Below are 18,478 nucleotides of genomic sequence, written 5' to 3'. Positions count from 1 at the left end.
TTGCCAGTGCTACTTTTATGGATATTTCATGGATATTTTCAACTTCCCCATCTTCCTGAGATTCTAATGGCACCCATCCACTTATTAGCCAAGACTGGTCTTAACTTTTCTGAGACTAATCAAGGTCTCTTAGATCCTGCCACTTGCTTTACATACTCTCAACTATTCATGCCTAATTTGGGGAAAATCACACCTGAAAGCCAGCAGTAGTTATTTACAAACCCCAACCTTTTATATTAATTAACATTTTGTTTGTAAGCACAGTTGTAACATTTATAACTGATTTACCAGCCTAACTTGGCAATACTTTCAGAAACAAATGCAGCTCTCAGTGCATGCTTTGGAAGCTTTTTTTAGCCATGGCATTTCTAGCAAGAGGGAATGCCTCACACTCTTATCACAGCAATTAATTCCTCATACCTTGTATAATGATTAACTGCTTGAAACTTGAAAAATATTTTGCTGATAATATTCTTGGTATATCACATGTATAGAGGGAAAGTAATTTAATTGAAGGCATTAACATCTCTTGTGTCAGCTGAATTAACTACAGGATGAAGTTATCAAATGAGCACATTACATTATCCTGATATGTTTGTGACACTGATAATGCTCATATAATTGTTTGGGGGAAGGAGTAACAGCTAGAAAGTCCAGTATTAAAATGAAGTGTATTTACATGCAAGAAGATAAGACAAAATAGTATAGTGTACACTTACATAAGTCCAATTGAGCAGGCATGCATAGAACTGAACAGTTCAATTTTACTGAAGTCAGATTTTCAGTTGCATATATCATCCAACCATGCACTAAGGATTCAGTATAAGTCCTTATCATATGTATATAAAAACTCACATGTCTCAAACTCTTACAGAAGAAAATCATAAATGTGACATTCAGTCTTCACAAACATGTCAGTATATGCACACATCGGGCCCCAAGTTTATCAAACTTTCTCACATATCTCATACTTGCTACTGTTTGAAGTAACATGTAAAAATGATTAAGGTGTAAATAACAAGATTTGTTTGCCTATGCCTAAGATGCTTTAGATACTCCACCAAAAAAACAAGCTAATAAAAAGCAGATTAAAACATCAATGCAGAACAAAGAGAAAAACTGAAATAATTGAGAATGATTGCATTTTTTTTTACTACCTAGGCAACTAAAAACAAAAACAGAAAAGTAACATATAGAAGATTCCCATCTGGTTGCTATAAATGGTAATTCAAACAGTACAGCTGCTGTTATTCCATAACTAACTGCTATTATTTATTTTCTATCCAAATAAGTTATTTGGAACTCCAAGTGACATAGCTTGATGCAAAACAGTTCTCAGTAATTTCTGGTAGGTATGAGAACACAATACTAAGAGAACGTAGGGCTGCTATGTCCTTAGGATACAATCCCAAGCTCACTGTGTAAGCATGTACAAAATTACAACTTTAGACAAATAACTGCATCTTAACAGTGGCACCCAGGCAAATAAATTAAGAGCACTGTCCACATTATGTTTTAAAGCCATGGGAATATTTCACATCTGCATCCAAGGAGAATGAAATTAATAATATGCAAATTCACAAGCAGATCAGTGAATGGCAGTACTCCAGAAGCAAGCTGTATTGGCTATTCCTGTTCCTTGTACTACTCTGCATCATCTTCCCCCACCACTAAAAGCACCAAGTTTCATATTGCTCTGAATAATAACATCTGTGCTCAGCAGCTTCTTATGGTCAGTCTGGTATTATGTTTCTTAAGAACCTCCTAATACCATCCTGAGAGATTTGTTCAAGTCCCCATATTTAGAAGTAATCAAAGACATGGCCTTTTAAGTTTGGGAGCCTTCATTTGAAATTATCTCCTGGAGTTTGGCTTCTTTTCTGTACAGTATGTTTTATTAATCAAGGTCTTTTAGATACTGATCTTTCCCATTGCAAATACTATTTGTTCTGTGGATTAAATTTAATAATATAATGTTATTGTTCAGGACAATACATAGTTAAATAAACAGTGACATTACACTGAACACTATAATGCATCAGAAAGTTTTCATCTGACACACTAGTTTCAATAACGATAACTAGAAGTAAAATTTATTTTTATTTTCTGTTAATGGATGCAATTTCACATCAGAGCCTTTCCAAGGAGGCTCAAATTTATGAAACTCCCTTCTAAAAGATGTATATTTTGCTCTCTTCCTATTTGCTTTGAAATACAGAAACCTTTTCATAAATGTTAAGGTTCATTGTAAAGCTCAGTCAGCATCCAGTTTTTGTAATCTACAGTACTAGTTGATAGAAATGATTGTGCTCATCATAGCTGTGGTAAGGTCAATCCTTATCAGTTCACAGAAAGACAGTAAAAAAGAAAATGAGGCCAGCTGTGCCCTAATGTGTGTTGGGGGTAGTTTTACTTGTGTGCTGGGAAGTAGTTCAGCTGCTAGAACTCTCGTAACTCCATCCCTTTTTAATAAAGGTTGCTAAGAGATTCTGTGAATCTTGTTTGGAAAAGGAATTTCACTAATCACTAATAACATCACTAATAACATGAGATATTATTTAATTTACTTATTTAAAATACTTATATTCCCGCCCCCTCCCCCCCTTATATTCTGGACTATGACCCTGGTTGGCTCACAGAACAACATTAAAAACTATAAAAACCACAACAAAAACTCCTGGTGTCCCAAAGACAACTGCCCCCCACACATCCACATTCAGTTGTACTGGGCTCCAGCCTCACTTTACCCCCACACTTGCAGGAAGAACCTGCTCTGTCAGATCTTGGGGGAAGCGTGTTCCACAGGGCAGGGGCTGCCATGAAGAAGGCACATTTCCTGGGTCCCATGAGGTGTCAGCATTTAAGGGAAGGGACCTGGAGCACACCCACCCAATCAGACTTGGTAGAATGGGCAGATACTTTCTGGGAGAGGTGGTCTTGCAAATAACCTGGCCCTATGCCATTCAGCTTTAAAGGCGGTAACCGGCACCTTGAATTGGACTCAGAAACTGGAAGCCAGTGCAGTCTGCACAGTAGCAGTGTAATATAGGCAAACTGTGGAATGCCCAGAATTACGTGCGCTGCTGCATTCTCGACCAGTTGGAATTTATGGAGGGCAGTGCCATGTAGACCCCATTACAACAGTCCAACTAGAAAGTGACCAGAATGTGAATGTGAATGACTGAGTCCTCCCAGTCCAGGAATGGATGCAATTGGCACATAAGACAAATCTGTATGAAGGCCCTCCTAGCCACAGCTGCCACCTGCTCCTTGAGTAGGAGCTGCAAATCCATGAGAACCCCAAGTTGTGCACCAGCTTTGTCTGGAGGAGTGCTGCCCTGGCTAGAGTCAGAGATCAGTATCTCTGACTCTAGCCAGGGCAGCACTCCTCCAGACAAAGTTCAGTTTGTCCTGCATGTACCCAGGAAGAAGTACAGATTCTTTAAGGAGTTGCTGACAGATGTAACATGCATTCTTACATGTGATCTGAATCACAATTTCTGTTTCGGATCTGGACTGTTACATAGCTGTAATAGGCAATTAAGACTGAATTGTTTGGACTTTAATACAGTCTTACACAATTTGCAGTTCTTCGATCTATAAATGAAGTAAAACAGAGTTCCTTATCTATATCTGCTCTTTTCAAAATTCTGTGATACAGTTTGCAGTTCAAAAATAATTGTAAGTTAGGGAAAAATGCATGTAATAAGGAAAATATGCACAAAAAGTGTATACTAGGAGAAAAATGAACAAAATGTCCAGAGTTGTTGAGAGTCAGGTGGCATACAAGTTTTTTTACACTACTGCAAACTGATGTGGAAATAAGTTGGAATGAATTTAAAATGAGAAACTGAAACTGAATCCAATAGCATCAACAAAGAGGGAAGAAATTCCAGAAATTAGACATGATCAACTTTGCAACAATACTGTCCGTGTGAATATTCTTAAAATGGGCTATATGATGCACAAGAGCCTGGGATAGGCAAGTTTATTATATACACATTTTCTTCCTCCTGTAATTATACATTCCTATAATAAACAAGTCTGTACAAAGACAACATTCTGCTAATTACCTTGGAAAGCCCCACATTCTGGAATTTGTTTTTCACATTATTCCATGTATGCAAGATGTATTTATCTACAGGCATGCTGCTAAAAAAAAGTTTGCAGTTCTGTAAAAGGCAGCAGCTGCTACCACTTGGGATAAATACTCAGACAGGAGAAACAGGTGATAAGAAATTCTTCAAGCTTATGCATGTATGAAGCAATGGAGTTATGTACTAACAGCTGCTCAGGACACTACCTTGTTTGCCACAGGTACAAAATTATACCATGCATTATCTTTTGAAAACATATACACAATCTGTCCCAAAGCCTCTGAACAGATACAAAATGGAGGGTATTATTCAAAAAGGAAGTTCCTCTAATAATATGGTGAAGTAAACAAGGTGAGAAGAATGCACACATCTCTGAACTGAATAACTCCTGAGACAGTCAAATGCTTCAAAACACATAATTGGTCTTACAAAAGTCAGTCCTGTTTTCCTCATGAAGGGTGATAGCTTCTGCCTTCAAAGCAGAAGAAAGCACAAGGGCGCTGTGTTTTTCTGAGAGGCATATTGTGGGCTCAATGCACAACATGACCATATAGATTTATCTGAGGATTACTGAGTTGCTACTTAAATTTCCTAACTCAGAATTGAATCTGGCAGGTTTCAGTGCAAGCTTAGGCCCTAACAATAAATCTCTTTTCTGAATATATCAATAAGGCAATAAGATTTTGGTTTAACAAATTATGTCAGACCAGAGATAGTCACTCAGAGGATAAATACGTTATTAATGTAGGCTGCAAGTTAACCCAGTTAGTTTTTAAATTTGACCTATTCATCTTAAATGGTTCAGGTGATGATAATCTGGAGGATGAACTGACTTTCTTGGAGCAGGGGAAATACAGGAAGAAGTATAATTGTATGATAGTGTCTTCTAATGCCTATCCTTAATATTACAGATGTTGTCTTTTTCCACTTAGATAGTGATTATTGCTGGACTAGTCTCTGCTATTTTGGGATGCAGACAGGAGAGAAAAAGGCGATGTGGTGATTATTAGCAGTTACTAAATAAGATGGTCAAATGAGTTCAATAAGATTGTTTCCCATTTTTTAAAATCTCCCATAGCTTCCCAGTGTAAACAATCTTTATATAATTTGGCATCTAAGCAAGAATGTTATCTCTCAATGGACAATAATTTTCATTCTTAAAAATTAATTCTATATTAGTTGGAGTTCAAATCTGGAATTTCTCAAGTCATAGTTTCACAAAGAATATGTAGAAATCAAGGCCAAATTAGCTGAATTTTTAGAATTTATAGGAAGAATGGTCACTATCTTTGGGATTAATTTTGAAACTGATGAGCAAGCAGGTTTCAGATGATCCATTATACATTAATGTATTATCCTAGACCCACCTGGCAGAAAAATATTCTTGGTCATGAGGTATCTTGTATATTGCCTGTGATTTGATCTCCAGTGATTGTGGAGAGAATTAATAAACACATCTATTATCACCAGTTTATCAGATTAATTATGATGCTCCACAAGAATACATATATGTGGGTCAGATGTACAGCAAACCAAGGTCTTTCAGTCCCAATTTCCACTATAACAGTTAAACTAGGATATATTCTGGCTCCTCTAATAAGTATATATTTTGCTTTATGCAGTTGAGATTGTTACCCTTCTCCTTACACAGGGAAGTTTACAAACCTTATGAGCTCATTGGAAGGATGGATAATGAAGCTCAAGCTCAGATACTTTGGTCACCTAATGCGAAGAGAGGACTCTTTGGAGAAGACCCTGACACTGGGAAAGATTGAAGGCAAAAGGAGAAGAGGACGGCAGAGGATGAGATGGTTAGATAGCATCACTGAAGCAATGAGCATGAAACTGAGCAAACTCAGGGAGGCAGTGAAGGACAGGAAGGCCTGGCGCAATATGGTTCATGGGGTCACGAAGAGTCGGACACGACTTAACAACTGAACAACAACAACACATTGAAGAAAAACAAAGGTGGGTTTATTTACAAAACTATCTGCTAATTGCCTCCATAAGTGGAAAATTGATGGTAATCAGATTGAGCAAATTAAGACCTTTAAATATTTAGGAATTTTCTTTCAATCCTCGAATTCTTAGAAGGAGCAAATAAAAGCTATTTTATCTAACACATCTAAAACTTCTAATGCTGTAATTAAGTTGCCAACCATTGTGGAAATAATCTCTCTGCTGCAATCATGCTATTCAGAAGTAATATTGATTTTTATACTTTGTGGTGCAGAAATCTATGCCCATGAAGTAGTTTAAGAACAATGTTTTCTCTCCCTTGTTGTGTATCGAATGCAATCTTGATGTTGGTGCTCAGATGTATAACAATAGAGACATGTATAATGATCAGTTGATTGAAGTATTCATTAAAATTACTTTGGGGGAGAGATCCTTAGTTCAGTAACTGAAACGTTTGATTCTTCATGGAAAGAAAAAGCATTGCCTCAGATTTGGCCCAATGCTATCCTCCTCGTTTACAAGGCTTAGAATCTTTGCTTCTGGGGAAGATATATGGCAAGATCAAACTTGCTCTTGCAGGGAAGATGCAGTGGGATCTAAATCATTGCCTATTTTATTCAGCTATCAATTCTACCATATATGATGCTCAAAACCAATATCTCTCATCCTCATTTGCACCCTGCTATATGGAAGTGAATGTAGTTTTTCTATTAGTGGATAATTCCTCAGAAACCACAAAGTATTGCAAACATTTGTTTAGTCACGATGGCTGTATGGAAACTCTGGGTTTAAATAGGATTTTATAGATCACTTTTATGTTAGAAAGTTATTAGCAATTTATTTTACTCATATGTCTTATTGTATTGTGTATTATATGGAAGTTGATCTATTGTAATAAATAGATACTAATGGCTATTTTTATGCCTATTTTAGACCCTGGTTTAAAAATGTACACATACCCTCAAAAAAATGACAACTTGGACTATTATTTTATCTGCCCTTACACTAAAATGACATGGACAGGATTAAATTTTTAAGTCATAAATCTAGAGTTCAGATCTATCTGGGAAAGGAGGGCCAAGTTTTTTTCTGACAAGGGTATTGTGTCTTAAGTGGCTGCTGTTTACAAGTGAGGCAATCTCATTACCATCTTATAGCCTGAAAAACTTTGCCAAGTCTTTGTATGCCAGTTAACTAATCAAGCAGGAAAAAAAAATCCCAACAATTAAAAGTAGGGAAATACAATACAAATGAAACAAAACAGATATAACAATATCACAGTAAACAGTCCCTTCTCACTGTGGTTGTTTCAAGCATCAGTGGAAAAGAATTATTTAACAGGATTAAAAAGTTGGAGGCATTGGGGATCATAATATCCAGTGATCTCATTACTTTCTGATACCAATATTTTTATCATTATTATTACTTGCTTTATTTATTAGCTTAATGTCATGTATATAATATATTCATGTCACTAATTTTAATCCTCAATATGATCCAAGGTTGGCATTTACTAATGTATTGCCTTCATATGATCCGATATTTTACATTCCAGTATTGCCAATCCATGGTCTTCTGAGTGAGACATGCTATCTGTCATGTATGCAAAGACAGATAACTCCCTCTACTGAAGATAAAGAAAAACTTTACAACTCTGGAAAAGCCGTGGACTGAGGCTAAGGAAGAAGAAGAACAGGGTTTCTTTTATTTCTCAGCAGACTCAGATTAAAGTTTGAAATCCCACATAAAAAAAAAAAAGCAGGAAGCTTGAAGCAGGGAAACAGACTCTTCAAGAGTGAGCTGTTTTTGAAGAAAAAGGTTAAAACATTTAGCTAGAATTTTATATTAGATTTTTCTTCTGTTGTGCAGGACTAATGTTTTTACTTCTCTGTATAAACTATGAAATTCATCTCAGCCTTTTAATTATCTATTAGGCTGCTTATGAAAATATAAAATTTTCTCTAGAATGTTCGTGTAATCTGTGATATTAATTTGAAACATCTAACCAGCCACTTTTAAACCGATTTTGGAGCAAAAAATGAGTGATTTTCAGGAGACCAGCATCATCCCATGATCTGCGTAGAGCATTGCATTTTCTTTTGTAGGTTTTTATTTTAAATAGTTGTTTCATTGCAATGTGGACAATTCTGCAATTTATCCTCTTCATCCTTGAATGTTTTGCATTTTAATACTTAAAAGTATGAAGTGTGTGTATTTAAATAAAAATTCATTTTGTTTATCTTGGATAAGATTGTCCTGTCTCCTAAAAGAAGGGAAGGAAGGGCTAAAGCCTCTAGTCATACACCATATACACTACATAGGCAAGAGGCACAACTATTTAATTATTTTGCTCTGTTAATTATTTAGTCTACAAACCAGGGTTATACGGCAGAGCCCAGGTGAGGAGTTCCGGGAAGCAAGAATTACCAAGTTGCTGCCTGAAAGCAGGAGGCACAAGGGTGAATATCTAGTTTGAGATCTTCAGCCTTCTGTTCTACAGCTCAACCATTCCCCTACAGTCTTGCTCCAAGATCTTGATCTTTATATAACTATAAAGGAATCCCCCCTGCTTGCCATTATATATGAGGGGACAAGTGCTTGCTCCATTATAACATGTACTGTATCTTTTGAAAGTTTTGTACAAATAGTGTATGCTTATTTCAGAATAATTTATGAAGGTTGAATCATCTTCCTTATATACTTTTGTTCAGTAAAACAAAAGAGGAATTTAATAAAAGGTACAGGTAGTCCTCACTTACCGATGGGCATTGGGACCGGGAACTCCATTGCTAAGCAACGTGGTTGTAAGGCACAATATCACCCGACTGCGCCGACTTACAACAGCAGTTCTACGAGTCCCAGTTGCTGCTGTTAGGCGAATCCTGCATGGTCACAGTGTCCCATGGCCACGTGATTATCATTTGCGACCTCCTGCCAGCTTCCCCATTGGCTTTGTTTGATGGAAGCCAGCAGCGAAGGTCACAAATGGTGATCATGTGACCATGGGATGCTGCAACCACACAGGATTATGTGACTGCTATAAGCTCTCCTCAGCTATAATTATAATATTAATACCATCCCAATTTTTCTTTTCCAGAAGCTGGTCTCTTCCCCTCTTCTCAGACTGAGCTCTGACTAAAACTGACCCTTTTTAAAACAACATTTCCTCTCCACCCATCCCAATTTGTTACCTTGGCTACAGAAACTTATTGGATAAAACTGGCAGGAAAGTTAAAGTTAATTCCTTCCTTGCCAATCAAAATACAATCAGACTTGTTTCAATATGAACTGCATGAGAAAGAAATGCTTTTAATTCTTGCTTTTGATTCCTCTTATGTAGTGAACAGAATTTTGTGAGATATTTGTTTCTGTATCATTACATTTCCTTTGACCTGAATATTAAAATATTCATATTCTAAATTCATTCTGAATATATTTAATTAAGTTTGAAAGAACTGAGGAAAACACATCTGTCAAAATAGGTCAGAACTTACTTATGTAAACTATACAGTCCTAACTCTGATTGTTTGATATATTTAGATGTGTTCCTGTCCTTCAGTTTCTAGGCAATGCTTATTCAATGTATATTAATTATATACTGTATATTCAATTATATATTTTCAATTCATTTTTCTCCTTTTTTCCAATATTATGACATCTTTTTGCTTAATCTGTATTGCAGTTCTGTGTTCATGACACTAGATCACAGCCCCAAAAGTTTATAACAAATTAATATCTCACTTGAAAGTTACATCATATTCTGCTAGAAATAATTTGTCCTTAGATTAATAAGACCTGCTATATTTAGTCATGAGGGGAGGGGAAGAAAGAAAACACTGTACAACGATATTATTAAGCATATTCTCTTAAAAAGTTACCTGACCCAATGCTGAATCCAAATACTAGTTCCCTGGCTCAGTCTTGGCGAATGATGGCTAAAATAAAGCAGTTTCCTTCCACATTATTATTTTACAGTTTTAGTACTAAAAATCTGCCAATGTTGAAACCAGTTTGTGATTTTAAGTTGTGCTTTCACGTAACACACTTGGCCACATTTTGCTTAAATATAATTTGACTAAACCACAATTGGCTGAGTTCACCTCACATATTATGCCATAAAGTGGTTTCTTTTATTTTGGCTTAGAGTGCTGTGTGAATCTAAATGTCCAGCGTCCAAATATTTTTCATGAGGAAATTGTCTTTTAAAAAGCCTCCCCCTCCCAATCCCTCCACACACACCCACACCCACACCCACACACACTCAGGAACAATTAATGTTTTCCTCTGAACCTTATCTGAGGTTCTTTGGCAGCTATGCTGTAGAGCCCCTCTTAAGTACAGCATGGAGAGATCAGGAAAGTTGCCAAGGTTATGACAAGACTAGTTAATGCAGAAGAAAGCCTATGGCTCAAATATGATAATAATTCATGCAGAACTTTTCCTCAGATTCAAAGTTAGGATCCAGAAAACCCTAAAAAATATATTTAAAATAATAAAAGGATTGCTAGATCTTAAAATGAGTCATTGGTGCAAGTCTAATTAGAAAATTTCTTTAAAATAGGGTTGGAGGTTAATTAAAGATTTTTTTCCCATTTGATCCATGATTCTCTGAATTTGGGAGGAAGAAATGAAACAATGGCTGGATTCATGAACAATATTAGGCTAAAAGGGGGTTAGCTCAGGGTGCTGAAAGAACTCAACCAAAATATGGTTACTTTACATTTCAGTTTGTTGTATGGATCCAGTAAGCAATGATTCAGTTCAAAATTGAAAAAAATGTGTGAACATAAACACTAGAGAACAGGATGGGTAGTCTGCTTAATTTGTTCCCCAGTTGTGAGGTATTAACAATTCAGCTACTATCTCTGTGAGAGAATGATTTTGAACATGCTATATGTAAGTCAGCAATTTATAGCTATATAAATTTGCTAAATAAATAAATAAACATGCAAACCTCAGATCCCATACATCTGTATATCAATATTATGCCATATAAATTAAGATCTTAAATAAAATTAAGTTAATCAAATCTCATAGGAAATTCTTGTTTCTATGTTATATGAAAATAAACAGGACATTTTACCAGAGAACATTGGAAGACAATTTTGAGTAATCTAGGTGAATTATACTATAGCAAACAGAAATATTCCTGGTCAACCTTTTCCTTATATGAAAGACCTTGTATTAATAAAGAAAACTGCACTTAATAAAGCAGAACTGTCTGATTATAGCTACTAGAATATGACTGACAACTGAGAGACCATAATGATATACCTGTTGAACCCTAAAATTGTATATTCATAAATAAGTCCCTTTGAGTTCAGTGAAACTTTTTTTTTTTTTTTGGTGCCTTCGAGTCAGAGTTGACTCCTGGAAACTGCCTGGACTAGTCCCTGCAGTTTTCTTGGCAAGGCTTTTCAGAAGTGGTTTGCCATTGCCTCTTTCCAAGGGTTAACAGAAAGTGACTGGCCCAAGGTCACCCAGCTGGCTTTGTGCTTAAGGCAGGACTAGAACTCATGGTCTCCCAGTTTCCAGCCTGATGACTTAACCACTACACCAAAGTGGCTCTACAGGGAAGCTTACTGTCTGGAAGGTGTATATTGAATTATAGCCTAAGTGTTAGAACTCAGAAAAAAGTGACATTTTTACATCTCCCAAGCTGTAAAAAGTGGCATTGCTTCCTTAAAATCCAGTATTTTCATTAATTTCACATGAAGAATTATGGGGCTGTTTCTAAGTAGGCTGTCCCTGCTGCAAGATAAAACATGCTAAACAAAGTTCTATTTAATTAAAAAAATTACTTGATCTATCCTCCCTAATTGCTATCTTGCTTGAACATCAATATACTGAATTCTTTTTCAGTTAATTTGAAATTAAATACCTTTCAGGGGGTAATTCTTCTGTTGCCATGTTTTCAAGCAAACTAGGAAAGCTTTGCTCCAATTCAGAAAGTGAAGTGGTTGATACGATTTCCTGGGCATCTTGAAAACTTACAGGTTCTTCTTTGGGTTGATTTAAAGAAGCCACTTCCATATCTGTACATACAGTTTGTTCTATCCCTTGAAGGGTTTCTGAATGACTTTTTACATCAATCCTTTGGATGTCTATGCTAGCTTGCAAAACTGAGTCACAGTCATTGGTGATTAGTGTGCTTGTAGTACCTGCTTTTGGGATATCAGTAGAAAACCCTGGTCCTTCTGGTGTGCTCAAATTGATGTCATTTGCTTTTTCCTTACAGCTCTCTTGAGCACTGCTGGATCCTGATTTGGACTCATCTGGTGAGTGATCAGGATTTACTTCATTTTTGAAGTAAGTAATTAGCTTGTGTTCTGCTGTGTCCTGTGTCTTCTCTTCCTCTGCAACATCTACAGAACTTTGCAACCATTTATTGCCATCTAAAGTATCCAGTACTGTAACTGCTTTGTTCTGTAATGTATGTTCATTAGAAAAGTTGTTAGGATTTTCATCAGATAATATCCTGGACTGATCTCTTTGTTCTTTATGAGCATCAAGATCATCTAGAAGAAATGGCAATGCTGAAATCTTGCTTAGGTTAATACTGTTCTCCCCATTTCCCTTGTCAGTGTTTTTATTTCCATAATATATTAACTGTTCTTTAGATTCATCTGTTTCAATGTTACACAGACTAAATAAGTTACCTTCCTTTACTTCAGCAGCAGCAGCATTTGCATCAAAATTTGGAACAACTTCTGTAGAAGCAGGAATTGTTAAAGGCTCTTCGTTTTTAGGAGAAGATGGCAGATTTTCTGTTTCTTGGCTTCCAGAACTTCCAGACTGAAACTCTACTTTTTCTATGTTCACTTGGTTCTCAGCACTATCTCTGCTTAAGGCATGAAGATGGTCATTTACCTCTGCCTTCATTTCATGACTGCATAAGCTATCCACCTTCTCAACTAACTTGGGGAAAGTTGCAAGAGAGTCTTCATTTAAGCAATATTTGTGGATAGGGATTTTTTCTGAAAAGGCACTTGGCAAACAGTATTCCTGACTGTTTGCCAGCATTCCTGTGTGTTCCCCTTCCCGTGCTATTTTCTGTTTAGTGGCTCTATCACAAAGTTCAGTCTCTGAAGGCAATGTGTATTTTTCTGTTTTCCAGTCATTCTCTGGCTCTCCATTTTCACTGCTTTTATCAACTTCTTCAAGTCCTTGCTTAACCTCTGTTTCTTTAGCCACTGGGGTTCCCCTCTCACTTGGACTCTGTTCAGTGGCAAGGTGAGACAAGTCTGCAGGCAAGGAATTTGGTACTGCCTGTTCAAATATTTTGCTAATATGTTTCCTAAAATCAAAAACGCCAATGCTGAATGCTCTGGAAGATGAAACTTCCTGTTCTTTTTCAGCTATTGCTGCAGGTTGCTTGGGAATGTCTACCTCCATCTTGGGGATGTTGAATTTCTCTATAAAAGCACATTTGCTTTCTTCTTCATTCTTACTGTGCTTGTTATCGTCACAACTGATATTTGTTGCAGTGTCTTCATTACAATCTGCTTGCTTATCAAACGATGAAAGGTTGAAAAGCTTCCTTTCTGAGCCTGAAAGGCTGAGTAGAGATTCTGCTGAGCTGTTAAACTGCTGGGCTTTGAAGTTTACATCGCTTTTATCCCCTTTTAGTTTAATTGCTGAGATCTCAGCCTGCAGCTTCTTGAAATTAAATGGTGACAAATTTCTTTCAAACTGCTTGATCTCAGAAGCATCCTGCAAGGTTAAGATACACTCTTCTGAAAGGAGCTCTTTGCCTGGAATGCCAGATCCTTTCCCTGGGATGGTTTCTGAAGGAGTGTTGTCTAAATTCATTACTTCTGGTCTCCTTTGATCAGTTGTGCTGTTCTCTACAAAAGCATCATCTAAGTAAATGGGTGTAGCAGCTGCAGTCTGCAAACTGGTAGCAGAATCTAAGACATCTTGACATGCCACAGCTTCTGGCTCACCTTTTTGTAATTCATCTTCAGGACCATGATACACACAGTCTGTAGGCTGGTGGCTTACTTGGCTAGGCCCATCATTCAGTAGTGCTGATGTTGAGAAAGATGTTAGTTCTGCTTGAGAAGTAGCAAATAGAATCTCAGCCTTTTCAGTATTATCTGTTTTATGCCCAGTATCACTCAAAGGAATTTCTGGGCTATCAGGTAATTCAGGAGAACGTTCATCCATTCCTGTATTTTCAGAAGGCAGGAAAGTTAAGTCCTGTTTGCAACCTACTTGTTCATCTTTCAGAATGGTTTCATCTACTAAATTCAGGTGCTCTTCTTTCTCTGTATGTAAGCTTTGTTCTGCCAGTTCTGGTTCTTTGCTCAGTAAGTTAAAATCAGTCCCATTGTTCTTAGAATGTTCACCTACACAAGTTAAACTCTCCTGCAGGGTCTGTGCCTGTTCAGTATCAGCAGTAGCAGTTTTCTGTGTCACTGGAATATACTCTGTAACATCAGTATTGCTTGTGTGTTTGCTGTCTGAAAGTTTATATAAGCCATCCAACTGTTTAGCTGTGACAGATTCTTTAGCAAATGTATCACTCTGGCTTACTCCTTCAAAAACCCCATCTGAAAACAGAGAATTAGAAATCTCTTGCTTGAAGTTGTTTAAGGTTTCTTTGTTAAGACAACTTTCATTCACCGGTGGGTTTATTACATCTGGCAGGTTGTTGTTTTGTGTGGCATTTCCCACAAATTCAGAAATACATGTTAAAGATGCATTTTCATCTGACAGATTATTTGGTTTTGTCTCTGGCCCATCAAGTACTGTCTGGAGTTTGTGTAGATTGTCTTCAGCTTGTAGTTCACTTTTTTCAAGCTCCCCATGGCCATTGAAATTATTTAATTCCAGTGGGTGGTCCCTTTCAGGAGATGTCCAGTTAGAGTTCTGCCCATGGGAACTTGCAACTGTTTGAAGACCATCATGATCCAGGTCTTTATCTTCTGTGTTTGAAATACATTGTTCTTCTTTGCTTGCCCTGCCGACAAAGCCAAAGGGCTTTGGGGTTTTGTTTGACTGCACTTTGGGAGATGGCATTAAAATGTCCACCATCTGTTGGTTTTCCACAGTCTCTTTGGGATAAGTTTCCAAATATTCTTTGCAATCATTGCTTTTGAGTGGAGAATTGTTTGCCCTTATGCTGTTATCATGTAAGTCTCCAAGCTTCAGTGGCTGGGGACTGGTTTCTGCTTCAACTGCTGATACTAAAGGGCTGCCAGAATAACCATGTTTTATACTGGGGTCACTTTCTTCGGTTGCTTGTTCCAGCTGCACTTGCTGTATGGAGCCCAGTTTGGTCTGGGTTTCTTGTGCCAAAGTTGTGTCAGTTCCTTTTTTTTTTATCCCTGTTTTGCATTCCTCCTGTCTAGCCTTATTACTATCATTCTTCCCCATAGCACTGCTTTGTTCAACAGTAGCCACAGGTACAGAGTTTGGGTCACTGCCAGCTGTTGAGGCACATCTCTTACTTTCAAAATGGGATTCATCATTTAGGATGTTTGTTTTTTCAGATGCAACACATTCAGCACTTCTAGCCTGTTCATCTAAGTTCTGACACTCAGGTTCTGTTTTAGGCACTGGAATTATTTCTGCAGATGAGGCATTGCTTTCAGATTTTATTTTATCCATAGATTGGTCTTCCAATTCTGGTTGAGATTTTTGAGCAAACGGCTGTTCCCAGGATTTCTCTTTTTTATTTTGCACAGTGGCATTATCTTCAGAGTGCAGAGACAGTGAACCATGTACATCTTCTATCTTTTTATCGGCTGGAAAGCAGAGCTGCATATCTTCTACATTGGAGTTTAAAAGATCGCAGCTCTGCAAGCTGTCTTTTCTTTGTAAATGTAGTACTTCAGCTGAACCAAGGCTAGCCACTTCTTTTTCATTTGTGGTTGTGGTTTTTTGCTCCAAGTTCTCCAATTCAGGTGAATGATCTTTGGGTATATTCAAATTACATTCTGAATTGAGGTTCTTTTTTAAAACTTTGCCACTGATATTGGTTTCTAAGCTATTTACTTGAGAACACCAATAATCATCCAAGGTAGCATCTGGACTGACCTTTCTTGAGTTAATATCAAAGGTTAGTGGTGTCTCTTGGGGACAGTTTACATCTTCATGTATAACCTGGCTTGAGGTTGGCACCTCTTGACATCCATCCTCTCCCTTTCCGGAAAAAGTGTGTTCATGTTTCTCAGATACTACAGTTTCTTCTTTATTATGCTCAGCAAGATCGTTCTCACTTGTGAAATCTCTTGTCCTTCTCTCAAGGAACAGCAGTTTATCCCCAACAGATTCTTCCTTCACCATATACACAACATTTTCTGTGTCAGCTAGGGCTGTATTTCCTCTGCTCACACATTCAGCTTGTTTGATTTCATTATCACTCATTTGCTCCGCTGTGTCCTCAGATGTAGTATTTGCCTTTTGCGTCTTGTTCTTTATTTCTGGCAACAAGGACACATCAGGAGGCTCCAGGCTAACTGGTAAATCCACACAATGGATATCTGGTTTTGCACTTATGGTCTTTTCTAGCCATTCTTTTTCAGATGAAGGATCACTGGTAGGTTGTTCTGTCACGGTTAGCGGAGACAGGTTTGATGTGTTTGAGGACAAACTGGATACAGTGGGATGATCCCCAAGCACCTCAGGGTTCTTTTCTGGAAACGTTTGGAATTGTTTATCTCCTCTGCTCACTGCTTCGTTGTTGCTATATTCGCTGATGACACCTCTGAACTCAACAATGCTCTGATCAATACCAGCTGCTCCATATTTATCAGTGTCTGAACTTCCTGTTATGAGATTACTTGGAATACAATTTTCTCTTTTCATTACCAGGCTGTCTGCACTACCTGTGTTCAGTCCCACTGGCTTTATTACAGCCTCCTCCTTGTGACTCACTTCCAGTTCAGTCTCCTGTCTGATTTCTTTAGCAGCATAAGAATCTCTGCCTTTCTCACTCTTAGGCAACAGGGTAATGTGTGTCTCCCTTCTTTCACTCAACAGTTTGCTCTGTTGCAATGGTTCTAATTCACTGCAGTTGCTTTCCTCAGTTTCAGGTCCTGGTGTCCGAATAGAATCTGATGAAGGAATCTGTCCCAAAGCGGGGATACTTGGATCTTTCTCAAACTCTCTCGCAAAAGTAGTAGCATGATGTTCAGCATCTGTTCCACTGCCCAGAGGTTCAATTCTTGTGTCTTTCTCATTCACAATAGCAGGGTATGACACAAAGGCAGGCAAGCCTCCGGGGCTGCTTTCAAGGCTTAGTGCAGTGCATTCTTCACCATGCTCAGAAAGCATTGTCATATGTTGACTTTGATCTTTTCCTCCTCCTTCAGCACATTCCAAGGAGTCTCTCTTGTGCAGGTTATTCTCTAGTGCCATCACATCTGGATATGCCACAGCAGTGTTTTCACTGGTTGATTCTTCAGCAGTGTTACTACAGAGGCCTTCATTATTTAGGCTGCCAACAATGGAAACATTTATTCATTTCAAATTGGCAATAAATTCTACATCACAGAAGTTTCAAAACTATGCATGCACATGCACTGAAAGCTGTCTGTCTGCTTTCATGAGGCAAGAAGTCAGAGGCATCAATGATATAAAACCCCTGCAAGAGAATCATTAGAAAATCTCTGCAAATGTATACTTCTGTAGCATTTGGCACTAATATTGTGTTAAATACGTGAATTTATTTTCTGTAGATCATTGTAAATAATTTATTGAATTGTCTGTTGGTTTACCTGTTCCATGACAGACTTAAAACAAATCCTGAATTGAGTACAGAACATAGAAAATTCTTTAGAGCAGAACTGAATTTTAGATGGAAACCTGTAATATGGATTGACCATATGCCCCTGGATTTCAAAGATAATTTCACTTAAGTTTAATTTAGGTCACCATTTCTCAGTCTGTACCTGTCAAGTATGCAGTGACTATAACTCCCAAAATTCTCCAATGGAAATTCTGGCAATTATAGGTCCACAGTCCAGAATACCTTTCGGGGTTTGGGAGAGCTGGTTTAGACTTCTGTGTTGCACTTTTCTGTATTTAATAATTATGGCTAAAATCCCAAACCAATTTACTATGGAAAACCCAATGAATTTAGCAATACTGAATTCTGGGCAAATGCATAGGATGCTTACCAATTCCTGATACTGTATGTCATTTTACCCTAAATAAAAATTAAAATGCTACCTAATTTCATGTACTAGAAAGCCTGGCCAAATGACATTCTGATTCTTATTCTACATGTTTCTCTGACTTATTCAGTCCCAGTGAGACAGCCTTCAGCCTCTATTATTTCTGTAATTCGGTAGTCATTTTCTATCTATCTTCTCCCTACCACCATCCCTGAGTGAACTTTAGGTCATAAATTGAGACTGATCAGTTGCTTCTTGTCAATTCACATCAGTTCTCCTCACAGCTAGCAGATCTGG

General features: G+C 37.5%; 1 protein-coding gene across 8 annotated transcripts in view; it reads right to left on the bottom strand.

Moving 5' to 3' along the window:
• Positions 1-18,478, bottom strand: part of TACC2 (transforming acidic coiled-coil containing protein 2) — a 180,241-nt gene that overhangs the window by 124,568 nt on the left and 37,195 nt on the right. For 6 of the 8 annotated variants that reach the window (XR_015794400.1, XM_088132061.1, XM_025167862.2 and 3 more), the window contains exon 5: positions 11,938-17,502. The exons of the other annotated variants lie outside the window; for them this stretch is intronic. Coding sequence is in view for 5 of the 6 variants with exons in the window: in XM_088132061.1 (XP_087988187.1) it covers positions 11,938-17,502 (5,565 nt within the window). In the remaining variant the exon portion in view is untranslated. The remainder of the gene's footprint in view (positions 1-11,937; positions 17,503-18,478) is intronic. 8 annotated transcript variants of the gene reach the window in all.

Source organism: Python bivittatus, unplaced genomic scaffold (genome assembly GCF_059951505.1).
Source record: "Python bivittatus isolate LINGU-HERP-01145 unplaced genomic scaffold, Pbiv_v1 ctg000980_np1212, whole genome shotgun sequence".
NCBI lineage: Eukaryota > Metazoa > Chordata > Lepidosauria > Squamata > Pythonidae > Python > Python bivittatus.
Note: the sequence above shows the minus strand (reverse complement) of the source record. Positions and strands in the feature narration are given on the sequence as shown.